At 43.3% G+C, this 26566-nt stretch overlaps 1 protein-coding gene across 2 annotated transcripts; it reads right to left on the minus strand.

Annotated features, from left to right (window-relative positions):
• Positions 1-1252: 1252 nt before the first annotated feature.
• Positions 1253-26566, minus strand: nsfl1c (NSFL1 (p97) cofactor (p47)). 2 transcript variants are annotated; one of them, XM_084312726.1, is made up of 11 exons: positions 26456-26566; positions 23985-24085; positions 21506-21541; positions 21271-21348; positions 19372-19537; positions 12705-12806; positions 10505-10614; positions 8054-8096; positions 6303-6397; positions 4272-4442; positions 1261-2701 (listed from the first exon to the last, which is right to left on the minus strand). In XM_084312726.1, exons 1-11 carry the CDS (start codon positions 26555-26557, stop codon positions 2539-2541), a joined length of 1167 nt encoding a protein of 388 aa, XP_084168852.1. In that variant the 5' UTR covers positions 26558-26566; the 3' UTR covers positions 1261-2538. The 2 variants fall into 2 exon arrangements, with proteins under 2 accessions (XP_084168853.1, XP_084168852.1); XM_084312727.1 differs by lacking the exons at positions 8054-8096; positions 10505-10614 and having other exon boundaries at positions 1253-2701.

Consider the following 26566-nt stretch of genomic DNA (forward strand, 5'->3'; position numbering starts at 1 on the left):
TTCTCTGGCCGAACTATTTTTGTCATGATGAATTGAAAATGGGGGACCCTGATGTAAACAAGACGAACGTCTTTCTCTGGTCTGCATCCAGTCTAAAAACAAAAAACAAAAAAAAAAACAATAAAAAAATCTAACCCTAACTAACCGTACTGTCATGCACTTGTCCTAATAAACTAACCTACACTGTAGCACTCAACACTTTGATGAACATTGTTGCTCAGCTGATAGAGTTGTGCCCTTCCTGATGGCTTGTCGTACAGAACTTGTAAGTCGCTTTGGATAAAAGCGTCAGCTAAATGACTAAATGTAAATGTAAATGCATCCCCTTAACAATTGTGTGTATTGAGCTGTACTGTACCCATTCTGCAATCTGTTAATAAACGTATCAATCAATCAAAAAAACTAACGTTAACGTTATTAATCCAGTTTTGAATTTAAAAAAAAATTTACTTACAGGCCTGATAGTTGAACTTTCAAATGTTAAAACCTTCCTCTTTTATGTTAAACCAACGTAAATAAAATGCTCCTTGATGTTGAGCTTTCTATTATTCATCCAATATTTCTTATCCTTTTTATTTTCCCAGACACATTTATATGAACTTCATGCGGCGGGAATCAGTGGTGGTGTAGAATCCCTCCAGCTTTTGTCTGTATTGTCCCTTGGCCTCGCTGATGGATCTACGCAGGTCGTATCTGGCCTTATTGTAGTCATCAGCGTTGCCCGAGACAAATGCAGTGGAGCGGGCATGTAGTTTGGCCCAAACATCAGTTAATCAAGGGTTTTTAGTTTGGGTATGTCTTGCATTGTTTTGTGGGCACAATGTTTTCCACACATGTGCTGATTCCTCTAAATCCACAGTAGAGTCATCCCTCTGAGCAGCAGTTTTACATACGTTTTATCCAAAGCGACTTACATTTACATTTAGCTGAAGGCTTTTATCCAAAGCAACTTACAAATTCTGTACGACAAGTCAGCAGCAGGAAGGGTACAAAGGATCCACGAAACCTCGGTGTCCCTCAAGTTTAAATAAAGGTTGAAGGAATGAATATTTACAGTATATTTGGTCATTTAAGTTGACGTTTATTGCTTTTATCCAAAGCGACTTACAAATTCTGTACAACAGGTCAGCAGGAAGGGCACGACTCTATCAGCTGAGTAACAATGTTCATCAAACAGTGTTGAAACGTTGGTGCTGCAGTGCTGAGTGCAGAGTAGTAGACCGTTTTCTCCCATGTTCAGATCTGTACTGGCACGTTGGTGCCGGGATAACAGCCTACTCCTGAACATTGGTAAAACCAAGGCGCTGATTGTGGATTCTAGGAGAACACAGCAGGGGACACACACTCCCCTGTGGATAAACAGGGTGAGCAGCTTTAACTACCTGGGGGTCCACATCACAGAGGACCTGACATGGACAACACACACACACTCAGTCATAAAGAAGGCGAAGCAGCGCCTCTACCACCTGAGACTTACAAAAAAACACAAGAGAACATATTCTTTATACACCAAACCAAAAAAAATGATTTATTTATTTTTTTCCAGAGGTCCAAACAATCAATATATTTCCATCTCTCCCGTCTTGCCGCAGGATGCATAGAAGAAGTCAATGTGTCTTAGGAGGAATTAAAACTGCCGCTACTAAAACCCAGCGTCTTACAATCCAACGTTTGTTCTTCTGTTCAGCCACTGGTTTGATAGTGAAGCAAAGTCTGACTCTAGTATTGTTTAATAATGTTAAACGTATAACTCTAGTATTGTTTAATAATGTTAAACGTATATGAAAATATGTGGGACTCACAACCCTCCTAGCATCTGTAAAAGAAAACGGTTAAAAAAAAAGAAAAAATACTCAAATCCTTTTTTTTGGTGGGAGGGGGGGGGGGGTTACGGGATTGTTCTGATTGTGTAGGTGAGTGAAGGTAAAGCATAAGGCTGCTGCTTTACACTGGGTGTGTGTCTGTGTGTGTGGGGGGGGGGGGGGGGTCACAGCAGGTCCACTTCTAGAATGTCTTAGTTACCACGTGCCATACCAGTACCAAGCCAGTCGCATAATGTTTAATTATCTGAAATTAAAAAAAGGGGTGTGGATGACAAGTCATAGGCAAATAAAGACAACAGGTTTGGTGAACTTCTGTGGAAAAGCATAGTAACAATTTCTGATGAGCTTTACTGTGTCTGTGTGTGTGACTGTGTGTGTGTCACCGACAACACTCAACAAGAGCCAATGCATTCCTATCAGATCCACTGTTTAATCTCCAGCCATTCCAAACCATTTTTCCATATTTCCATTCCCCCCAGATCACCCCCCCTGGCGCTCGCCCCAGAGAGGGGGAGGGAGGGAGGGTCGCCCCAGGCTGCAGAGGGAGGGGCGGGGCGTAGAATGTAATGCATCACTATAGAAAAACAAAATCAGGAATTAGAAGTTCATATATAATAAGTCCATGGTATCTCCTCCTTCAGGAGGGGCGGTGGTTTTGGCAAGGCTGCTGTTACTCAGCCACACCACCGGGTGGGGCTCTCTCTCCCCCCCGTCATCACTTTAACCGCTGGACGATGACGGCGTTGAGGAGGTTGGCGTCTTGCAGCGTCTCGCTCTCGTCCGTCAGCTCCTTGCTGGGGAAGGTGGTCATGAGGACGAACTCTGTGGCGGCCATGGCTGGCCGGGCTTCGACCACGAACTGGCGCAGGTCAGACACTCTGAGGACAGAGGGGCGGACGGCACAGAGTCAGGGCGGGAAACGAGCCGTTTATCTCCACGTGGTAAATACACAACAGGGAGATCCCCCTTGAACGGCCCTTCTAAGGTTTCTCTCCTCCACATTGCCTGTGGTGCATTTTTTCCTATTGTTAGGTTTTAGTTGCAGGCCAACCTCTTGTTCGCGCGTGAGCCCGTTATAATTACACTACTGTCGCTATTTTACAATTAACTATAATGAATTACGGGTCATACCGAACACGTCAGTGAAACTAATGCACGAACGCTTATTTCCACGTTGCAATATTCATATTCTACCGCTGGGCGCCAGGTACGCATGCTCCGAGCTGTGCGTAAATATACGCACAAAGTCAAGCACACGTTCAAATTGATAAGTCACACACACTTTGCTTAGAAATGATCGTACGCACATATCTGTGCGTACGCACCATTGATAAATGAGGGCCCTGGACTTTTTGACTTATGACTTTTACGTCGACATTTAAAAAAATATATATTTACACTTATTACTGTACATTTTTACTGTATGTATTTGGCTGTATATTTTAGAATGTATATAGATATTTTAGAATGTATATCCCAGACTATTTTTATTCTTATTTGTGATTTTTGACTACCTAAATGTTTATTGTGAGCGATCTGTAGTGCTGAAATTCCCTAGGGATCAATAAAGTACTTCTATTCTATATGTACCAGGCCACGTGAGCGGATCGGCGCGGCCGAGAAATCCGCTCTTCGCTCTTTAAAGCTTGGTCCGCTCCGCTAATCGCTCATGTTGACCCCGCCCCCAAGTCGCTCTCCGCTCGCCTTGAATCGAGCGCTCCCCACTCCCCGCGCCAGATCGCTCAGCAGTTTTTTTTTTTTTTTTTGGAGCATGGTGTAAATTAGCTCAAACTACAACAGTCTACACCCCCTGGGCCCCTTAACAATTGTTTGTATTGAGCCGCATTGTAATTGTAGCCATTCTGCAATGTTAAATAACGTTGTTTATCCATTCACTAGTTCTATTAAGCGATGATAGGCTAGCCGAGCCACAATGGTATGGTCGCTGCCATTAACGTTAGCATGTAAGCTAACGTCAACAACAATGGCGTCGATACTTTTTCTACTGGAGTGAGTGTGGGCGTCTCTACAGTGACAAAGCCTGAACAGGCTAGCCTATCACAGGTTCACCCTTCTCATTGGTTGAAAATGGCCTTCATGTTTGTACATCGCCATCTGTTGCTTTGGCATTGTACTGCATGTATATATTACATCAGTGTTAAACCACTGTGAGCGGCCTGGAGTGGATTGGAGCGGAGGAGAACTCTCGCTCCGGACGTCGCGCCGACTCATTTTAAAACCCACTCCTCGCTCACGTCAAAACCGGCCGCTCCGCGCCCCGCGCCGCTCACGCTCCGATCCGCTCACATGCACTGATATGTACAGCACTTTGTTGCAACTACAGTTGTTTTAAATGTGCTTTAGAAATAAACACGTTGTTACACTCTGGGTAACGGTCCCTTTAAACCAACCCTCACACCCCCCTCTGGTCTCCCCGCTGCCGCTCACCTGTGGGTGTGGTTGAACTTCTGCACCAGCCGGCCGCCGTCGGCCAATCGGATCTGAATGTTGGTGGTGGGCAGGGAGGGGTCAAGGGTCACGGCGGCACTGGCTTGGGCCTCGCTGGCCACCTGGTCCTGCTGCGAGCTGCCCGGGTCCGTCACCAGGTCGGGGGTCGCACTGAGGGGGGGGGGGGGGTAGGATAATGAGAACATTCTTCTAATGGTGTACTGTGGGTTAGGTTTTCTACCCTGTTCTACCCTCTGGTGGACACAAAGTGCAAGTGCAGCCACACAATCAAGAGCACTTCACCATCTTTGGTATTCGTTTATTTATTTTAAAGCCTTTATTGGTAGACTCCCCCCCCCTTACATACCAACACTGTTGGAATGGACTCTTGGAACCTATTCTACACGTTAGAATGACCGGTTGGTTCGTAGGGTTCCTCCAGTTTGCTCTGAACCAAGGAAACCATAACAGAAGGAAGGGTCGTCCCGTCACTGTGTGGCGCGTGAACCAAGGGAACCATAACAGAAGGAAGGGTCGTCCCGTCACTGTGTGGTGCGTGAAACAGAAGGAAGGGTCGTCCCGTCACACTGTGTGGTGCGTGAAACAGAAGGAAGGGTCGTCCCGTCACACTGTGTGGTGCGTGAAACAGAAGGAAGGGTCGTCCCGTCACACTGTGTGGTGCGTGAAACAGAAGGAAGGGTCGTCCCGTCACACTGTGTGGCGCGTGAACCAAGGGAACCATAACAGAAGGAAGGGTCGTCCCGTCACACTGTGTGGTGCGTGAAACAGAAGGAAGGGTCGTCCCGTCACACTGTGTGGCGCGTGTTGAACGCACGTCGGTGCCGAGTGTGGAGACGTTCAGTTCAGCCGCCATAGAGTTGAACGACATCGTTTATGACCCGTCGTTTAAAACAGGTTATTACCTCGGATGTTAGAATCATCGGCGATGTGTTGCATCGTTAACTAGCTAACGTTTGATATATTGGTCGATGTACATTTCCTCAGATAGCTGGTATATTTATCATTTGAAAACAGGCTTCAATAGAACCGGCACCAAAGTCTGACACAGAGCAGAGCGTAGAACACTGGTGTTCTGACATCACGACCCCTTCCTTCTCTTATAGCTTCCTTGCTCTGAACTAGGAAAAACAGCTGTTTCCTTTGATGCTTCCAACACATGGACTGCCCCCCCCCACCTCCGCCCCTCCTCCTCCCCCCCCCCTCCGACCCTCCTCCATGCCCTCCGCCCCTCCTCCATGCCCTCCGCCCCCCCTCCATGCCCTCCGCCCCTCCCCCCCCCCCTCCGCCCCTCCTCCATGCCCTCCGCCCCTCCTCCATGCCCTCCGACAGTGACTCTGAAGCGTCTTCCTTCTCTCGCTGCATTTTAAAGTATGATCTCCGACCGCTGTGCACTGCCTTGTCTTAGCTGATTTTTATTTATGGTTTGTTCTTATTGCGTCTATTTGTATGAAATTGCTGTGTTTTGTAAGCTTGCTGTAAATGAGGGTAACCTCTAGGGGTGGGGGAAAATATCGATACGTAGTAGTATCGCGATACTTTGCGTGGCGATACTGTATCGATACAGGGACGCCAAGTATCAATATTTAATTATTTATTAAAAAAAATATATATATATATATATATTTTTTTTTATATATTTTTTATATTACTAATTATTAGGAAGTTGCATTGTTCATTTCAATACCTGTAATAGTACAAGGCCTCTGGTGATTCCCACCCCTAGTAACCTCAATGTCTTTGTCTTACGAGTTGAAATAGTTTGAAATGAAAGAAAATTGGAAACATGTATGCGTGTCTCTCTCGTCAGTTGGAAGGTGAATTTAGCAAAACACTTGCTAAGAAGCTGCAACTAGTTCCGCAAAACGGTGACACACAAAACAAGCCTGACCCCAAACTGAACTGGAATATTCCCACACGCTACACGTAGAACCTGTTTAACGCAACACCAGGTGCAGCTAAACCCCTAGACTCAACCACTACCCCCACCCCCCCCCCCTTCGCTCGGCTCACCTCCCCAGTTTCATGCCTTCGCCTCCGAAGGCCCTGAAGGCCACCTTGGGTTTGGAGAAGTCTTCGTCCCGGTGGTCCTCCATGTCCAGGTTGACCTGAAAAATGTTGATTCAGACTCGTTAAAAGTCACGCGTGGAGTTCCACAGGGCTCTGTGCTAGGTCCAATACTATTTATTGTGTATATAAATTATATCTGTGATGATGTGTCTACATTATTCAAATAAATGTCTCGTTTGCCGACGACAAGTTTGTATTGCTCTGGAAAAGATTTGGAACAACTCCTGAATGTGGTGGAAAGGGAATTGAGATCACTAAAAAAGTGGTTTGACATAAATAAGTTGTCACTGAATCTAAGTAAAACAAACTATATCATTTTTGTAGGGCTGACCCCTATTAGTCGAATAGTCGACTAATCGATCGAAAGGAGCCGTAGTCGACGGCCAACCTCTTAGTCAATTACAAAAAAAAAATTCTTATCATTCTTTCCAAAAGAAAAGAAGCCTAGAAGCGTGGCTAACGCTAATGGCACGCATACCAGAGGCTAACTGCCTAAGAAAACAGACACTGAAAGAGGATTTCACCCATCTGTGTTTGCATTCATTCATTTATTTGTATTTATCTTAAATTTGTTGGACCTTATGGTGTTCTTGTTTTGTTCTCGACTTAGTTATGTTTCTTCTTGACTTGTTTAAAGAAGACGTGTCCGGCCCATGGGGACATTAACGTGTGTTGTCGGGCCTTACAGATACATTTGATTTGATTTGATCTAATGAACACACGTAGACAAATATCAAGATGTATCCATCAGTGGACCAATTGCATGCTTTTGCAGAGGACAAGAAGCCTTCAGTCGACTCCTTCAGGCATTAAGCACCCCCCACAGCCCAAATGGAATGATAAAAAAATAAAAAATGTAAAAAAAAAATTATAGTCAACTAATAGTCGACTATTGGCTCATTTCGGCCAATCATAGTCGACTACCCAAATCCTTAGTCGGGGACAGCCCTACATTTTTGGCAATCGAAAAATGTATAATCAGTTAAATGAATGATTGATGTTGAAATTGAACGTGTGTATGAAAATGAATTCTTGGGGAGTGACAATTGATGAGAAACGTAACTGGAAATCACATAAATAACGTAAAAAGAAAAATATCCAAAACAATTATATAAAATGTTATATATTTTAAACAAGAACTCACTATTTATTGTACTGTTCGCTCATAGTTCCATACATAATGTACTGTGTGGAGGTATGGGGAAACGCATAAAACAAACATTAACCCAATTTTCATACTACAGAAGAAAGCCATACGAACTGATTATGAACCGAGAAACGCACTCTTTATTAAATCAAACACCTTAAAATTGGAAGATCTGGTTGATCTTAGCGCTGCAATAATAACATATAAAGCACATAACCCCTCACTTCCAAGCTGCATTCAGGAGTTGTTCCAAACTAGAGAGAGCCGATATAAACTCAATATCACAAAGGCAAGGACAAATGTAAAAAGTAGATATCTGTTAAAGGGGTAAAACTATGGAATAACTGACGACGAATAAAAAAAATTTGTAGTTCGATACATAATTTTTTTTAAATTAATAATGTAATGTAAAAAGGGTAGGCAATATAAGCCTCGGCCTACATCTTTTCGGTCGTTATTAAAATTATATAAATGTACATTGCTTTGTAAAAGAAGACCGAAATAAAATCATTCATTCATTCATTCATCCACTCATCCACTCGTTCACCTGTCCGCCGCGAGAGCGCTGCCTCAGCTCCAGGGGGATCTCCCTGAGGGAACGAGGACAGACAGTAAGAAACTAGGCTGTTACCCATCCTGTACCAACTGTGAACTCTGTTGCCAATGATGCTTTTACAGTCTACAACTGCCCTACACTGTAATCACAGACAGTAATCATAATAATCATAACTACCTACATCATACTATTTATTTAACCTTTATTTGACCAGGTAGTCACTTTGAGATCAAAGATCTCTTTTCCGAGCAAGACCTGGCCACTACCCATAGAACTCTGTATGCTGGCATGTACAATAGTACCGTATATACATTTATATTTACAGTATATATATATATATATATACACACATATCCGTCTGAATATACATGCATATAATTCTTCTATATACATACTTATACACAGCATGTACAATAATGATGTATATATATCTATACAATGTCTACAAACACTTGCATATAATCCTTTTTACACACCTGTAGACACTACATCTATATCTGTACATATACCTTAACTACTCTTACTAGTTATACTGCTGTACAGTATGACTTACTACCATAGTGTCTTTATACCTGTATCACTGTACAGTATGACTTACTACCATAGTGTCTTTATACCTGTATCACTGTACAGTATGACTTACTACCATAGTGTCTTTATACCTGTATCACTGTACAGTATGACTTACTACCATAGTGTCTTTATACATGTATCACTGTACAGTATGACTTACTACCATAGTGTCTTTATACCTGTATCACTGTACAGTATGACTTACTACCATAGTGTCTTTATACATGTATCACTGTACAGTATGACTTACTACCATAGTGTCTTTATACCTGTATCACTGTACAGTATGACTTACTACCATAGTGTCTTTATACCTGTATCACTGTACAGTATGACTTACTACCATAGTGTCTTTATACCTGTATCACTGTACAGTATGACTTACTACCATAGTGTCTTTATACCTGTATCACTGTACAGTATGACTTACTACCATAGTGTCTTTATACCTGTATCACTGTACATGGGGCTAGATCCACAAAGAATGGATTGCACGGTGCTAATTGCACCCTTACTTACAATTCATTATGAATTGAAAATGGGGGACCCTGATGTAAACAAGACCAAAGTCTTTCTCTGGTCTGCATCCCCTTAACAATTGTGTGTATTGAGCCGTACTGTATATTGTACCCATTCGGCAATCTGTTAATACAATTTTCAATCAATCAATCACCGCATGAGGGTCCCCCGTTTTCAATTCATAATGAATTGTAAGTAAGGGTGCAATTAGCACCGTGCAATCCATTCTTTGTGGATCCCGCCCATAGTGTCCATATAGCTGTATCACTGTACAGTATGACTTACTACCCTCACGTGTCTCTCTGGTGGCACCACTGTTAGGATGACAGACAGACTCTACCCTCACGTGTCTCTCTGGTGGTACCACTGTTAGGATGACAGACAGACTGCTACCCTCCTGTGTCTCTCTGGTGGCACCACTGTTAGGATGACAGACAGACTCTACCCTCACGTGTCTCTCTGGTGGCACCACTGTTAGGATGACAGACAGACAGACTGTGCTCCTCCTCACCCCCTCTACCCTCACGTGTCTCTCTGGTGGTACCACTGTTAGGATGACAGACAGACAGACTGACTCCTCCTCACCCCCTGTGGACGGAGCTACCCTCACGTGTCTCTCTGGTGGCACCACTGTTAGGATGACAGACAGACAGACTGTGCCCACTGTTAGGATGACAGACAGACTGTGCCCCTCCTCACCCCCTGTACCCTCCTGTGTCTCTCTGGTGGCACCATTGTTAGGATGACAGACAGACTGCTACCCTCCTGTGTCTCTCTGGTGGCACCACTGTTAGGATGACAGACAGACTGCTACCCTCCTGTGTCTCTCTGGTGGCACCACTGTTAGGATGACAGACAGACTCTACCCTCCTGTGTCTCTCTGGTGGCACCACTGTTAGGATGACAGACAGACTCTACCCTCACGTGTCTCTCTGGTGGCACCACTGTTAGGATGACAGACAGACTGCTACCCTCCTGTGTCTCTCTGGTGGCACCACTGTTAGGATGACAGACAGACTCTACCCTCACGTGTCTCTCTGGTGGCACCACTGTTAGGATGACAGACAGACTGCTACCCTCACGTGTCTCTCTGGTGGCACCACTGTTAGGATGACAGACAGACTCTACCCTCACGTGTCTCTCTGGTGGCACCACTGTTAGGATGACAGACAGACAGACTGTGCCCCTCCTCACCCCCTGTACCCTCCTGTGCTGACAGACAGACAGACTGTGCCCCTCCTCACCCCCTGTACCCTCACGTGTCTCTCTGGTGGTACCACTGTTAGGATGACAGACAGACAGACTGTGCCCCTCCTCACCCCCTGTACCCTCCTGTGCCCCTCTCCTCACCCCCTGCGGATGGACTCCAGGAAGATGGCGTTAGCCGGGTCGCTGTAGTTTCTTAGCTCCCCGTCATCCAGACTGAACCCTGACTTCCACAGCTTCAGCACGACATGCACCTAACACACACACACACACACACACAGGCGCACACACACACACAATAAAGAGCCCGTGAAGTGAGTGACATCATCCTCATGCCCCTGTGTGTATTATGTATAGTTTGTACAAAGAATTTAATAAATAAAACCTAAATGTCAAAAATCTTGATTGTCCAAATAATATTTTCATGTCCAAAATTCCATTCTTATTCCATCCCTCGCTGAAACCCGCCCTGCACACAGGGTTATATATATATATAGCGCCACATGTAGGCTGGACAAGATATGCCTCCTAAAGTGTCTAAACGGAAGTACAGGCTACAGGCTTTCCGGTGTCGACAAAACAATTATAGAAACGTGCACATTTCCTCGTTTAAGCCACTGCAGCGGCTCTGCCTGAAGAATTTACTACACGACCGGGAGGCTCTAGCTCGGTGGGTTCGGAGGCAGCTTCCAGGGGAAGTACACACACCGGGAAGTCTGCCCCACAGACACTTTCGGCCGTAGTTATTTACCAGCTTCATCTCACGGAGGAGATACAACTGGGAACGAGGTTAAGCCACACGCTACGTGTCGACCTGGTCTCGTTCCTGGACATCGACGTCACACTCATTGTGCCGTTATGGTGGTACGATCGAGGCGCAAACGGAGAAGGTTCATCTCGACGAGCGTTGGTTTCAGCGAGCGTCACACGAGCGGCCGGAGGCCAGCGAGACGGAAACAGGAAACGGTGGAAAGTAGAGCGAGGGAAACCTGAGAGATCACAACTGGTGGGAAGGGATGAGAGTCGCGTGTCAGGGAAACCTGAAGGATCGCATTCCCTGCACGTCAAGAAGACGCACAATCATCCAAGTGAAGGGGGAGGAGGCAGGGGGGGCAGGGGGGAGGAGGCAGGGGGGGTAACCCTCGTGTGGCGTTTGTGTTTTTGTTACGCACCCGATGTTCACAGGTCTGGTGGACCCACAACATTATTGGGATTTTAAAACGATAAAGCCGTAACAATTAGTGTAAAAATACTTTATCTCAATTATGATTAAAATGTGATGTTAAAAAAACAAAAACACAATAATCCATTATAATCAGGACACGAATGGAATAAATCATGTTCATCTTAAAAAAATATAAATGAAACAAGGTGGAGGCAGACTGTGAAGGAACACGGTGAACCTTTTTGTTTCATGTCGACCATATTTACTTGTTTTCACCTACAATTTACATACTCTGGGGCCCAGTGGACTCGAACACCACATATGTGTGGGGGGGGGGGCACAGTGTGTGTGTGTGTGGGGGGGCAAGGTGGACTCAATGAAAATGTGTTCTTTTACATGTTCTTCACATAAAATGAGCCAAAGCCAAATGAGTCTCATCGTATAATTTCTCCTTTAAAAAAAAACGGGTCCCACAGACCAGAACACCGTGCGAGGGTGAATCCATAGATATATATAAAGGCTAGATGACTCACCCGCGCTGCTGGCCAATGGGGAACCGACGTTGTCACGTGGCGACCATCTTGCCACAGACAGCAAGCTCACTCATGTCTATGGTGCATGTACTATTGAAATAACCATAGCTTGCTTTGTTTGGTTTGTTATAAACGTCAGAGATGCTGTATATTCCGGTTAGTTAGATAGTAAATTATATTGACTTGTTATTTTGTTTACACGGCTTGTGTTATTTTTACTACCTGTACCCCCCCCCCCCCCCCCATCCCAGTACGATGCCTGAATTTCCCCAAGGGGATCAATAAAGGAATATCTTATCTTAGATGTAGTTATCATAAAATAATTTCAACATGTCCAAGCATCCTGAATCATAGCCACGGCAATGATGTTTGTAATAAACCAAACCGTTTGTAAATCCCGTCAAGATGTCAGCGAGTTATAAGAGTATTTTTGTTTGTGCATTTACATTTAACATTTTGTCATTTAGCCGACGCTTTTATCCAAAGAGACTTGTGCAGAGATCACTGACCGTCACTGACCGTTGACTGTGACAAGATGGCCGCCGGTGAACTACGCTGGAGAGACTGGGCCTTGCACCATCTAGTCATATAATATATATATCTATGGGTGAATCAATCAAAACAAACGACGGTGTAACAAACTCACGTCCTGTTGGCTGCCGCCGGCAGCCCGTCTGTTCTCACCGGCCACGTAGGCGGACTGCTCCTCTGGGGCGGCGCCGAGCCGGTAACCTCCACCGACGAAGGGCTGAGGGAGGGATGGAGGAGTTAGAGAAGCACAGACAACCATCCATACTGGGGGGTAGGGCTGTACCGAATAGTTCCAAGCTTCATTCATAGTGTTGACATTCGAATTGTAAATCAACATTCAAATATATATATTTTTGTGTCTATTCATTCTGTTTAAACTAGGGCTGTCCTCGACTAAGGATTTGGATAGTCGACTATGATTGGACGAAATTTGCCGTTAGTCGACTATTAGTCGACCAAAAAAAGTAAAAAAAAAAAAGTATAATATATATATATTAGAGCTGGGCCGTTAACGGCGTTAACGTGCTGCGTTAACGCGATACTAGTATTGCGCGATAATATAATTGACAGTTAATCTAAAAAAAATAAAAATTACATTTTTACCTTTATTTACCCAGGGTAGGTTCGCTGAGCACAGATGGAAGAAGGAGAAATAGAGATTGGACTGATTGAGTCTTGTCACATAGTTCAAGTTTGAAATGCTTCTTTCCGTTTTGCTCCTGAGAGTGTGCTAGATACTGTACTGTACTGGTAATATTATTTGTGTTAACTTCTGAATAAAACAACTTATTAAACACAAGTACATCTTATTGAACATTATTTTGATATTTCATTACCAATTATCATAGCAAAACAGCTTTTTCAAACAGTCTGTAATGCATTTTGGAAACGGGAGATGGGCTCATGGTGTAATGGCCTGAGAAACATAAGGAGGAAAGAAAAAGTAAGGACTTACTTCTGGTCATTATTTGGGTAGAACACACATATTTTGAATGCCTTCGGCAGATTTATTTTTTTTATTTTTTTTGAGCCATTTTAATCCAGGATTGCAGATAGATTAATCTAGATTAAAAAAAGAAATCTATGCCCACCTCTAATATATATATATATATATATATTTTCATTCCATTTGGGCTGTGGGGGGTGCTTCATGTCTGAAGGAGTCGACTGAAGGCTTCTTGTCCTCTGAAAAAGCATGCAAGCATGCAATTGGTCCACTAATGGATACATCTTGATATGTGTCTAGTCTAGTGTGTTCATTCGATGGGTGGAATCCTCTTTCAGTGCCTCTGTGCCTGTTTTCTTAGGCAGTTAGCCTCTGGTATGCGTGCCATTAGCGTTAGCCACGCTTCTAGGCCTCTTTTCTTTTGGAAAGAATGATATATAAAATAAAAATAAAAAAAAGTTTATAAAAATCTTTTCTTTCTCTTTTTTTTGTATTCGACTAAGAGGTTGGCAGTCGACTAATAGGGGTCAACTCTAGTTTAAACCAATGGGTTTTTTTTCTTCACAGTTGCAGATAAAGATTAGGCTGCTACACTAATATTATACTATTATAGTATATGACTTGTCATAAAAATTAAAATAAAACATTTATCATAAATGATGTAGTCTGCATCTGCTGGTCGCTCCATCAAGACGTCACCATCACTTTCGTACCAACCGTGCCCTTATTGGATTATTTATGTTGACAAAACTGAGGAGTTATTATTCATTCACACTTTCAGTGCCAGCAGGGGGCGCACAATTTAGTGCTTGAATGCCCAGCATCCACTTCAATGTTAGCGTTAATAACGCCTAATCTATGTTTTAAATTATGGCTATGTGTCTAATATGCCCGTCGCTTATCAATGACTCATTTTCCAGTCAACATTGTCGAAGCGGATTTTTTTTCTTTTTTTTATAAATCGGTTCATTTCCGTTTTATAGCATTTTGAAAAGCCCTCGTTTTCAAGGAAAATAAAAAGATTCCGTGATAAACGCCCTGTACTGGAATATTCTAGAACGTTGTCATTTTTCGGCCTATTTATGAATCGTTTTCAAATAAACGCTAGATTATCGATAGTATACGTGTACGTCAGGGTTTCCGTTAGAAAAAATTGTTGCCGGTCTCAGGGTCCGGTAGATTTAAATCTACCGGTCAAATGAGAAATTCCGGTCAGAGTTTATTGAGCTTAAAAATAATTGACATCCTCAAGACATGTAGATTTATAATATTTTAACATAAAACTAGGCTACTTTTGCGTATACAATCATTATATTCCAAATAAAATAAGTCCAATAACTCCGTGCTGCTGCCAACTTTAAATCAAATAGGTGTCTGTGGGCAGTCGCCCGACATTAATAAACAGCAGTCTGTTATAATCACATTTTTATGAGCTAACGAATTCCGTTATATTGGACATTTGTATTAATTATATCAAGCGAAGAACTGAGAAATTTGGCAGAGAGAGACGGCAACATTATCGTGGGTTTGCGTGACGACTCTCTCTCTCTCTCTCCACCTCCCAACGACTTATTTGCAAAGAGTATGGCGCTGCAGACCAGCAGATTCAGCTGTTTTAAGGCTCTATCTGGGGAACGCTCAACAGCGCCCCCCACCCAACAGCTGAATTGCCAATGGATGAATTGGAGTACTGCACTTTGCCGGTACAGATGGGTGGGTTATGGTGGTTTCTGCGGCTCTGCAGCTGCATGCAGTCGCAAATCTAGCAGCAGCCAGCTCGCGCTGACAACAGTGGTGTCATTATTATACCTGCTTGGTGAAGCAACGATGAAACAAATGTAATGATTGTTTCGTTCATCGCATAGGCTATTTAATTTTAGCCTATTTTAATACAATTCAAATAATCAAATTGTGCTTAGAGGGAATTATTTTCACCGGACATTAAGACCGGAGAGATTAAATATGTCGGACTTCAACAGATTTTGCCGGTCAAATACCGGTAATTACCGGCTAACGGAAACGCTGGTGTACGTATGCATGCTATATAGGCAATCTCCTCAAAGCCATCGCCCACACAGACAGATCACACATAGGGCAAACGCTGAGATCTCAGCGAATACAACTATGATTATCCCAAGACTTGTAAAATAGATTCCTTACCTCAGATCAGATGTTCTCCAAAAAGATCATTCCAATTCCTGATCGCCATTCCAAAAATCGATCGCTTTTATTGATCCAACGCTAGATACTGTAAACACATATTCCACGCTGTTCTGATGGTCCACAATGAATCCGATCGGCTCGGGTTACATGCCTGAGAAGTAAAATGTGGATTCCGGATTTTTCTTTTCTCATCCATTTTCATTGAGTCCATTCCAAAAGGGTGCATTACCATCTGGGAGACGATAGGGGGCGGTGTTTTCCACATCTGAGCTCCTGATGGGGCTGGTTTACCAACGGGAGACTCCGTTGATGAAATATGAATTCAGATCGCTAATAAAAAAATAACACGCAAATTGTCGTGGTGGGCATTCAGGGGGCGGGCTGATAACACGTGTTATCACGTGGTGGGCTCTCAAAGTGTTAAAGAAAGTTGATTTAATAAAAAAAATAAAATCATTTAATCAGATTAATCACTTTATTCAAATTGAGGATTTAGTTTGAGGATATTATAAAAAAAATAAAAAGATTTTTGGATTACGTCATGCGGATTACGGATGCGGAGCTAATGATGCTAATGATGGAGCATCGCCGTCGGTTGTGTGATAGTAAAGGGCTAACCGTCTGTATTGTCACAGTGAAAGGGTTAACCGACTGTCCTGTGGCAGTGAAAGGGTTAAGAGGTTAATAATCAGGCGTAGGTTGCTAAAAAATTAAAAATAAAAATACTATCCTGGGAAGTATTGTTCTGCACACTTGAATAACAGTCTCACCAGAGTTGTGTCAGAGATCATCTCAGGAAGATCATCTCAGTAAAGTTCTGTCTGCGAGCTCAGGGCGCTGTGTGGGACCGTCTCTGACACCATGTCAAACATGCAGAGTAGCGTTGTCAAAAATAGCGATTTTTCTATACATATAGATTCTGAATATTTAAAACGGTTTCAATACTCATTTCCCGCAATATCGATATTTAATTATTCATAAAAAAAATTAAAAAATTGTATAAGGAAGTTGCATTGTTCATTTCAATACCTGTAATAGTACAGTAGTCCACACACACACACATGTGAATATGACTGTAATACAAACAGTTCAGTTTGTCAGGTACATGCAACACAGATTACAGTGTTGACATCTGTCTGCTTGAGAAAATACCATGTTCTGCAATACAAATTATTGAAGTGAGATGAACAGACTGAACTTCATTTTATTAGATAAAAACATGTTGACAGTTTTACTTTGCAGTTGAAAAAGAGTAATACATTAAATTTGATAAAAAAAAAATATAAAAAAAAATAATGTTCATCGTTTGTCTCTTTAATATTTCCCATTACATACTGTATTTGTAGATCTGGTATGTCATAAATATCTAGAGATGTAGCAGTACTGTCTAGCTGTATGTCATGTAGATTATGATGAATTGAAATGGGGGACCCTGATGTAAACAAGACGAAAGTCTTTCTCTGGTCTGCATCCCCTTAACAATTGTGTGTATTGAGCCGTACTGTACCTAGGGCTGGGCGATATAACGATAAATATCGCGATATATTTTAATAATAGATATCGGGAAAAAAATCGATTTCGAACAGGGCAGTTTTAAAACCAGAGACAGTGGACAGACTTGTCTTTCTTGCCTGCAACTTAAAGTAATGGCTTTGCTTGTCCAAATGACAATACTGACCAAATTGAGATTTATTTTTCTCTTGTCCATTTATTTTGTTTGCTTTCTAATTTAAAATACAGTTTGAAACCGTCTGTACACAGTAGGCTATGTGTGCTAGCAAAGCTAGACTCCAGTCACGAGTCACGGTGCACATGTGCGGTGGTTTGTCCACCAAAAAAGCGCCAAAAGATCGAAAATAAACGAGCAGAGCCAGAACTGTTCAACTCCTCTGGAGCCACAGCCAGCAGAGAAGCCGGTTTACTTTAGCTTTCAAACCAGCTGCAGCCTGAGAACTGGAGTGTGAGGGGATGTAACACTAAAGATGGCGGCAACGACAAAGAATTGCTGCAAAATAAACATACATCTGTTGTTTATATATATATATATATATATATATATATATATATATATATAAAAATGTAACTTATAACAATTTCGATAATTATCGATATCGAGAAATATGATAACATTATCATATCGTTATCGCGATATGATTTTTTTGCCATATCGCCCAGCCCTAACTGTACCCATTCTGCAATCTGTTAATACAATTAGCAATCAATCAATCTGTTATGCTTAACACGCAGTACTATTAACTTTACTTAATTTCTAAGATTATATCATTTAGTTATTTTTACATGTGTGATCTAAAGATAAACAAAGGGTTTTAAAAGTGTTATATTTATCTTCTCTAGTACCAGAGAGAAGCTGAGGAGAATCAACCAGCAACAAAAGCTAAATCTTTTTCCCCGTGGTATCGAAAATGGTATCGAATATCGATACTTTTCAAGGTATCGTATCGAAGTTCGAAATTCCAGTATCGTGACGACACTAATGCAGAGTATGAGCCACTGCCCTCTGGGAGCAGGTTTAGAGTTCCACGCTCTCTAGACTAAATAGGTTTAAAAACTCCTTTATTCCGATCTCAGTTAAACTTTTAAATAGTGCTAGATAAATGGCCGACAATTATCGAATAACTGATATTTGGTTGTATATAGGGATGCTCGATATCCCCAGGCCATCAGGTTGCTCAACGAACAATAAAACTATGCAACAACCATCAAATGCACTCACAGCACACACATCCACACGCACACACTCACTTTAAACAAACAACACACTGCAGCACCCACTCTCCACACTTTAGAACACCTAAACACACTTTATATTTATTGGCAAAGAATTTGCACTACAACCCATACCTCAGTACAACTTACTGTAAAATTGTACCTAAATTGTACCGCATCCCATTTCTGCTTTGCACTATATAGTATATTGTAATTAGTATATTGTATAGTATATTGTATGTATGGTAACTCAGTTACGTCTACTCTGCATTGAACATTGTACATATGTACATACTGAACACTTGTGTCTACGTACGTGACTTCTATTTTATATTTTGCATTTTGTATAAAAGTATTCTGTACTTCTGTATGACAACTAATAAAGAAACTTGAAACTTGAACTTGAAACTATTGGCTTTTTTACCGATATAGTCCAACTCTTAATTTCCGATACCGATATCAACCGATACCGATATATGCAGGGTTTCCCCCCCAAAAAACGGAATCATTTCAGGTAATTAACATTACATATCTCTTGTTGTGGAATTAACACAACATTATGCATACTTTTGACAATAAATAAAATCAGAATTTGTTCTTACTTGCTTGCCTGGGTAAATAAAGGTTATAGAAATCTAAAACTTTTTTTTAAAAACCGACACTTTCCTATATCACATTTTAATGCCAATATCGGCCGATAATATCGGACATCCCTAGTTGTATATTTATCGATAACCAATATTTGGGTATACTATATATATATGTGGTGTTGCCAGACATCCTGCTGTGCAGCTACTTTACTGTATCTTTTACATTGTTTATCTCCTCTGTTTGGAGTCAGTTGTGTTGCGTCATGTCTGTCTGTATGTGTCTGTGGCTGTAGTGTGGCTGTAGTGTGGGTGTATGTATGCGTCTGTGACTGTAGTGGGGCTGTAGGCCTCCTCACCTTGGATCTGCTGGACTCCCCGGCACTCTTGCCGGCCCGGTCCACAGGCACGGCCCCGTGCTCCTTGGCCCCCTTGAAGAGATCTTCCACCACTTCATTGGAGCTCTTTTTCTTGGGGGGGCCCACAATCTGCTGTCCGCTGCGCTCCGACCCCCCAGCAAAGAACCTGACGGGGTAGAGAGGGTAAAGGTGAGATAGGTGGGTCATCTACCACAGTGTATTTATACCTGTATCACTGTACATTCAGATTCCTTTATTGTCACAGCTTTTTAAAATGTACATACATTCCGAAAACGTGAGATGCTTGTTTTCCTTGGCTCCTCAACCGTAGTAGTGTGCAATACAACAAATACTTTAAATAATCCTATACAATATAACTTTACTATGGTACCCTATGCTATGTTGCTAATGCTATCCCTATACTATCTATACTCCTATAATCTATGCTACACAATCCTATGCCAAGCTATTATACAAGGTAACAGTGAAGTTAAAGTCAAGTTAAACAGTGAAGTTAAAGAGCAGCGGATGATAAATAGACATATCTTGGAAATAAAAGAGACATGTTGTGCATGAGGTAGCAGTGTGCACGTGGAGTGCACGTCCTTTAAGGTGCTTTGTGTGCAGCGTGTCCATGAGGGTTCAGCGTCTCTCCGTCAGTAGCCCGTCGTGTTCACAGTTCTGTTGGAGGTGGATCTGAGACTCCGGTACCGTCTGCCAGACGGCATGAGCTCAAAGGTAGGTACGGGTTGGCCCCTTCCTACCTGACCAACCTACTCCACCCCTACACTCCAGCACCAGGCCTCCGCTCCTCCAACGCCGACCTCCTCACCATCCCCCGCACCAGGCGTTCCACACGGGGAGACCGAGCTTTCGCTGTAGCTGCCCCCAGACTATGGAACTCCCTCTCCCCCTCCATCCGAGGCTCTGACACCATCAACCTCTTCAAAACCCACCTGTTCACACTTGCCTTCACGCAACACGGCCCGCTCCCAAGTAGCCCACCCCCCGACTCTTTTCTTTTAAGCCACAGATCCCGTTGTTTTGTTTTGTTAATTTCAACCACTTCATCCAATTGGACAGCACCGTGCTTCCTTTTTTTATCTCTTTTATCTTATTAGTTTTTTTCCTGTTGTTACTATACACATTTTTTTTTTATCTTTTATTTTTTCCAAAAAAATATATTTTCCACCCTTTCCTTGTACAGTGTCCTTGAGTCTGAGAAAGGCGCTTCTCTCTTAAAATCCAATTTATTATTATTATTATTATAAACTGTTTGTGGTTGGGGTGGCTGGGGTGTGCCTTGCCGACACAGCGCTCAGTGAATATATTGTCTATGGAGGGTAGTTTGCTTCCACAGATCTTCTCGGTCGTTCGCACTACTCTCTCCAGTGCTCTGCGGTCGCTTTGGTTGGCATTTCCAAACCGTGCGGTGGTGCATCCTGTCAGTACGCTCTCCGTGGTGCCTCTGTAGAAGGCCCTGAGGATCTGTGGCCCCATGCCAAATGTCTTAAGTCGCCTGAGGTGGTAGAGGCGTTGTACATACTCTGTACATACATCCGATTAGCACTATTACTACCAATTTATATATTTTATATCCAGTCACCTGTTGTACATTGTATATTACCATTACATTTAGCCGACGCTTTTAGCCAAAGCGACTTACAGGTTCTGTACGACAAATCAGCAGGAAGGAAGGGTACAACTCTATCAGCTGAGGAGCCAGGTTCATCAAACAGTGTTGAAACTTGGGCGCTGCAGTGTCGAGTGCATGGTAGTAGTAGAGACATATTAGTCTGTAGTGTGGCAGTGAAATGGTTAACCCTTTCGGTAGTGTGGGAGTGAAAGGGTTAAAAGCTCACAGACAACATCTCGCACCGCACTACGCATGGAGCTCACCTTTCACCCTCCTCTTCATCACTGTCATCCTCTTCCTCGTGCATCAGATCTCTGAAGGAGGTCACTCTGGGTGTTGCGCTGTTACCATGGATACCGTGAAGCAGAGACATGGGGGGGGGGGGGGGGGGGGTGCACTGTTAAAAATCAATCAAGTTATATAAGACAACCGTTTGGAGGCAGTTATCGGCCAGGTATCTGTAGGTAAAGGTCTCTGGTGCTTCTCTGCTGTACCTACCCGTCTCTGGTGCCTCTCCTGACTGTGGGTGGAACGCTGTTAGAGACATGGGGGGCAATGTTAAATATTATCAAGTTACAGCCGTTTGGAAGCAGTCGGTCAGGTATCTAAGTATCTGTTGTCGACACAAAGACGGCAGCAGACCACATTTTTATTCATAGTATTCCATAAAATCAGCGCCGTGGCCATGTTGGTAGGCAAACAGGGGACTGTAATCAATTAATAAGGTGATTATAATTAAATGACCAGCATAATAATCATGTTGAGTTATGTTGATTTCATTACATAATTATGGCAAAAAGAAATAAGACTCATGAGAGTACTATGAATTAGGGATGCAGCGATAGGATTTTTTTTTTGCAGATACAGATATTACCAATGTCCATATGATCTGTATGAATAAACCCCATTTCTATGATAATCACATTTTGTAAATACTGAAACAATGTTAGCCCACAATCCTGTCACATGCAAGTAACGTCACCCAGATAAACTAGAAACACACACAGGAGCGAGACAGACATCATTATCAGTCGTTCACATTGGTCCAGTTTTGCTCATTGGTGCAACAAGCAATAACAACATCACCAGCCGATACACGTTTGCCGATACATATCTGCCCAGTTTTGCTCATCGGACCGACTGATATATGAAAATAAATCACCAATACCGGCTGATATCAATACGGTCACCGATATATATTGAGCATCCCTGCCGTAAATGCATGATATTCACATGATTCAATTACTATTTTAATTTACATGTTGGGCGACTTGTGGCTCAGGAGGTAGAGCGGTCGTCTCGTCTGGTAATCAGAAGATTCCCGGTTCGATTCCAGCTCCTCTCGACAGCGTGTCGAAGACACTTAACCCTCTAACTGCTGCACGATGAGCGGGTTGGCACCTTGGCACGGTCGCCTCCGCTGTCGGTATAAAAGATAAATGGCTGCATTTATATAGCAGCTTTTATCCAAAGCGCTTTACAATGTGTTCCTCACATTCACACACCGACGGCGGAGGCGACCATGCAAGGTGCCAACCTGCTCATCGGAAGCAATTAGGGGTTAAGTGTCTTGCTCAAGGATACTTCGACACACTGCCCGGGAATCGAACAGGGAACTTCCGGATAACCAGACGACTGCTCTACCTCCCGAGCCACTGTCGTCGGCGTGTGAATGTGTGCGTGAACGGGTGAATGTGAGGCAACATAGGTTGTAAAGCACTTTGGATAAAAGCAATATATAAACGCAGTCCATTTACGATTTGAGCCGGATGGAGATGCCGATGTCAAAGCAAAGAGGAAGACGGATGTAGCAAAGATCAGGCGTCTGTATTGGCGGATTACTGATTAAATGTTCGATTCACAAGGTCCCGACTTGTTTTGATTTGATTATTGATTTGATTTAGGCTCGACAGCGCTGGTTTCAGGGAGCCAGCGCCTGCCATTGTTGTCATTAGTTTTACATTAGTCATCTGCAGGGCGGGGAGGGGAGGGGCGCTGGGAATAACGTTTGGCAAGACTCTTCACACATCCACTGAGAAGGTTATAGATTAAACTGAACCATGACAAGCTAAACTGGGATAGTAGAGATCCAGTGGCAGTTTGCAAACCACAAGCAACATTTGAGAGGAGCTGCAGTTCTCTGTCGTGCGAGTAGCCTAGACACTGACACAGTAAACATTACAACACCATGGCCAGTCTGACGAAAGTCATTTTCCAGAATCATTGCTGAATGACCAACAAATTGCTATTTGATAGTCACTGAGAACTATTTGAGTATTAAATCGAACGCTGATGCTTGAAAGGGCTGAGCTTCCACGTTAACGTATGCTTTTGTACGTTATGGTATGTTTGTACAAACGGGAGATAATCCAACGAGCTCACTAGTTGGCTGCTGCCATTGGCTAACGGCTAACGCTAGCGGACCAAGTGAACGTAAAGTACCATTCTTTCTGAACGTTACATCACTGATGCTTGAAATGTGTGAAACAACCTCCCTGGTCTCTCCATCCTGTTCTCCCAGCTGTTACCAGACTGTTGTGCTACCTGGCTGAGCTAGCGAGCTGTACCCAGCATGCCGTTCAGCGGTGTAACAGTTAATAGGGTCCCATCTCAATACACTACACACAGTGGAGTTGCCGATAAAAACAAGGGAAAATATAGTTAGTAACGATATTCGCATAAACTATTTGATTCTGTAAAACGTAACAACTATTTGAATATTCCAGAACCGATGCCCATCTCTAGTTTATTCTCTCCTTTCATTGCCCGACCGTTTAGTTCTGTACGAAGCACCTGGTCAGGGACCTCCAGCTCCACTATGACAACAAAGCACTATGAAATGTTTGCCTCTCTGACGGGGGGCATAGCCCCCCCCCACTCCGGACCACCCCCTAGTTGCACCATCTTGTTGTGAAAGTCCTGGGGAAAGCCCCGAGTATATGAGAGTATCTCCGAGTCTCCGGCCGTACAACGTTACCTTGGCGCCGCGGGGCGGGGCACAGAGGACCCTCCCTCTGGCTGAGGAAGAGTGACGATGTCATCTTCAGCTCCGTCTTCAAAGAAACTGGCCAGAGCGAGCTGTGGACACAGAAGGAACGCAAGCCACGTGACATTCTCTCTCTCGCGGCCTTTTAACCACGTGGTGACGGAGTATTATAGTCAAGAGATGCAACATTTTGATTCATGGCGCATCATCGATCAATTGAGGAGGTGACTCGTTTGTGACGATGATCCAAGCGTACGTGGTGTGGAAGTGACTTAAGAGCATACAGCTAATGAGGGCGGCTACGTGGCGTAGTGGGCAAGGCGCTCGCCACGAATGCGGAGACGCTGGGCTCGCCTGTTAGAGCCCAGCGCTCCACATTGCTTTCAGTTTAGCTGGTCGTTGGCCGTATTAGGGGATGGGAAACTGATGGGTGGGGATGGGGCGTTGTGGACAGCGACTCCTACAGGTCGGTTGGTGCGCCTGCGCAGTAGAATCAGGAAGTGTCGGGGGCAGCGTGAGCCTCCCGCGCGTTACTCCTCGACACTGAGAGATCGAGCTGCTCAGGTGAAAAGATGCGACTGCTGTTACCTCAAGTACCGGAGGGGACTTGTGCTATGTATGACTTAGTCCACATTGCAGCCGGCTTGTGGGAGGCAAGAAACAGCGTCCGTGACAGGGGAGGGTTGAATTGGATGATACGAAATTGGGATGGGAGAAAATATAAAAAATGGGAGAAAAAGTGGATCAAAAAAGAGCATACAGCTAGCTAATGGATACAGTATTAACAACTCGTTAATTCATAGCGTATTATTTTTCGATTGATAGGACGCGTAATGCAGGTCAATTGTGATAACATGAATGCATGTGGTCTATTTTACTATCATAGCAGTTAAGACAAGCACATTAATATATGAAATAATAAAGCTACCTGGTTGGTTAGCTAATGAACTTAGGTCGCACTTGGCTGGACAGGGGTGGGATGGCAAACGGTAAACACACAAGCTAGCTGCAACGCTGTGTGGCAAGGAACGTTAACGCCCTACCCACAGCTGTAAAGGAATGTGAATCACTACCCACTTTCAAAACCACTCTCAAAGAGCACCTACGGAAGACTGCAATTCGAAACTGGCCCCTGTAAATGTCCTAACCCAACCTCCTCCAGTGTACAGTAAAGGTCCTAACCCAACCCCCTCCAATGTACAGTAAATGTCCTAACCCAGTAATACACGAGCCACTCTTCTTGGACCAAGTAAGGTTTCGTGGATAATCCAATGTACAGTTACCCCCCTCCAATGTACAGTTTCTTCGTCAAATGTACTTTTTTTTTCTTTAACTCTTTTTGAATCACAACAGTACTTGTCGTGGAAATATATTATCATGTCCTTATAGATCTGTGTTGAGATATCATGTTATACAGCTTGACTTTCAGTGTGACCAGCTTGACTGGTTAATGTGTGTGTCTCCAAAGTACTGACATCTCCCTGGTCATAACAAAGTTGTTGTTGCTTCCAGTGACTGAGAACCATTTTTGTTTACCTTCGTCATCATATCTGATGAACAGTTAGACGAAGCTGTTTTGCTTTCAGATCATAGCCATAATACAGTCGTATTATTAATGTCTCTAACCAGCTATTTTGTTTCTTCTACGTCATTTTCATGTATTTAATTGTATGTCTGACCAGAGCTCTGGATCATTCTATGGTCATACAGTCATGTTGTCTCTGATTGTAGACTGATCTTTCATTTGTGGCCACGGATGAAATAAACTCTTATTTACTATTAATAATGACTCAGAATCATTAATGTAAACGGCTCATCGTTTGTCTCTTTAATATTTCCCATTACATACTGTATTTGTAGATCTGGTATGTCATAAATGTCTAGAGATGTAGCAGACGCAGTACTGTCTATCTGTATGTCATGTAGATTAGGATGAATTGAAAATGGGGGACCCTGATGTAAACAAGACGAAAGTCTCTCTCTGGTCTGCATCACCTTAACAATTGTGTGTATTGAGCCGTACTGTACTGTACCCATTCTGCAATCTGTTAATAAAAATGTCAATCAATCAATCGAAACCTAACAAGCTAGCCGCTAGCTAGCGAGGCTCAGTGGATCCAGTGTTACCGTTAGTAGCTAAGACACCAGAGAGATGAAATCGACGAGTCTTCATTTCAAGTGGATTTAAACAACACACGGCGTGTCTTCTCTGGTGTACAGGCAGGTATGTCAGCTGAATGTAGAACGGTCGTGTCACTGGATGACAACAGTTTTTTACACAAGGCCATTGTTGTCAAAGAGTGACTTGGCACAATTACCGGCAAAAGCGGCTAACGCTAGCCAGCCAGCTAGCTAGCCAACATGCTACAATGCTGCCGACGGTTACTGTCACTTGTTTATGTATCCTTTAGCGACTTTATAAACCCCGCACAGTTCAGTGGAAGGTGACATGAGCAACACACCTGCAAATTCCAACCCGCGGAATCTAAGAAGAAGCGGGCCCTCTCCTCGTCCACGTCGGTAACAGCGATGAACTCCCTCACGGAGTCTTCTTGGTTCGCCATCTTGAAACT

Source organism: Notolepis coatsorum, assembly GCF_963971535.1.
Source record: "Notolepis coatsorum genome assembly, chromosome: 4".
NCBI lineage: Eukaryota > Metazoa > Chordata > Actinopteri > Aulopiformes > Paralepididae > Notolepis > Notolepis coatsorum.

Bases quoted from the DNA above. Each gene is read 5' to 3' on its own strand.
- nsfl1c (XM_084312726.1), bottom strand. From the start codon at position 26,557: ATGGCGAACCAAGAAGACTCCGTGAGGGAGTTCATCGCTGTTACCGAC. The intron at 24,086-26,455 runs GTGTGTTGCTCA...CTGTGTCCACAG, and splicing joins CCGCGGGTTGGAATTTGCAG to CTCGCTCTGGCCAGTTTCTT. The intron at 8,097-10,504 runs GTGAGGAGAGGG...TCGTTCCCTCAG, and splicing joins CTGGAGTCCATCCGCAGGGG to GGAGATCCCCCTGGAGCTGA.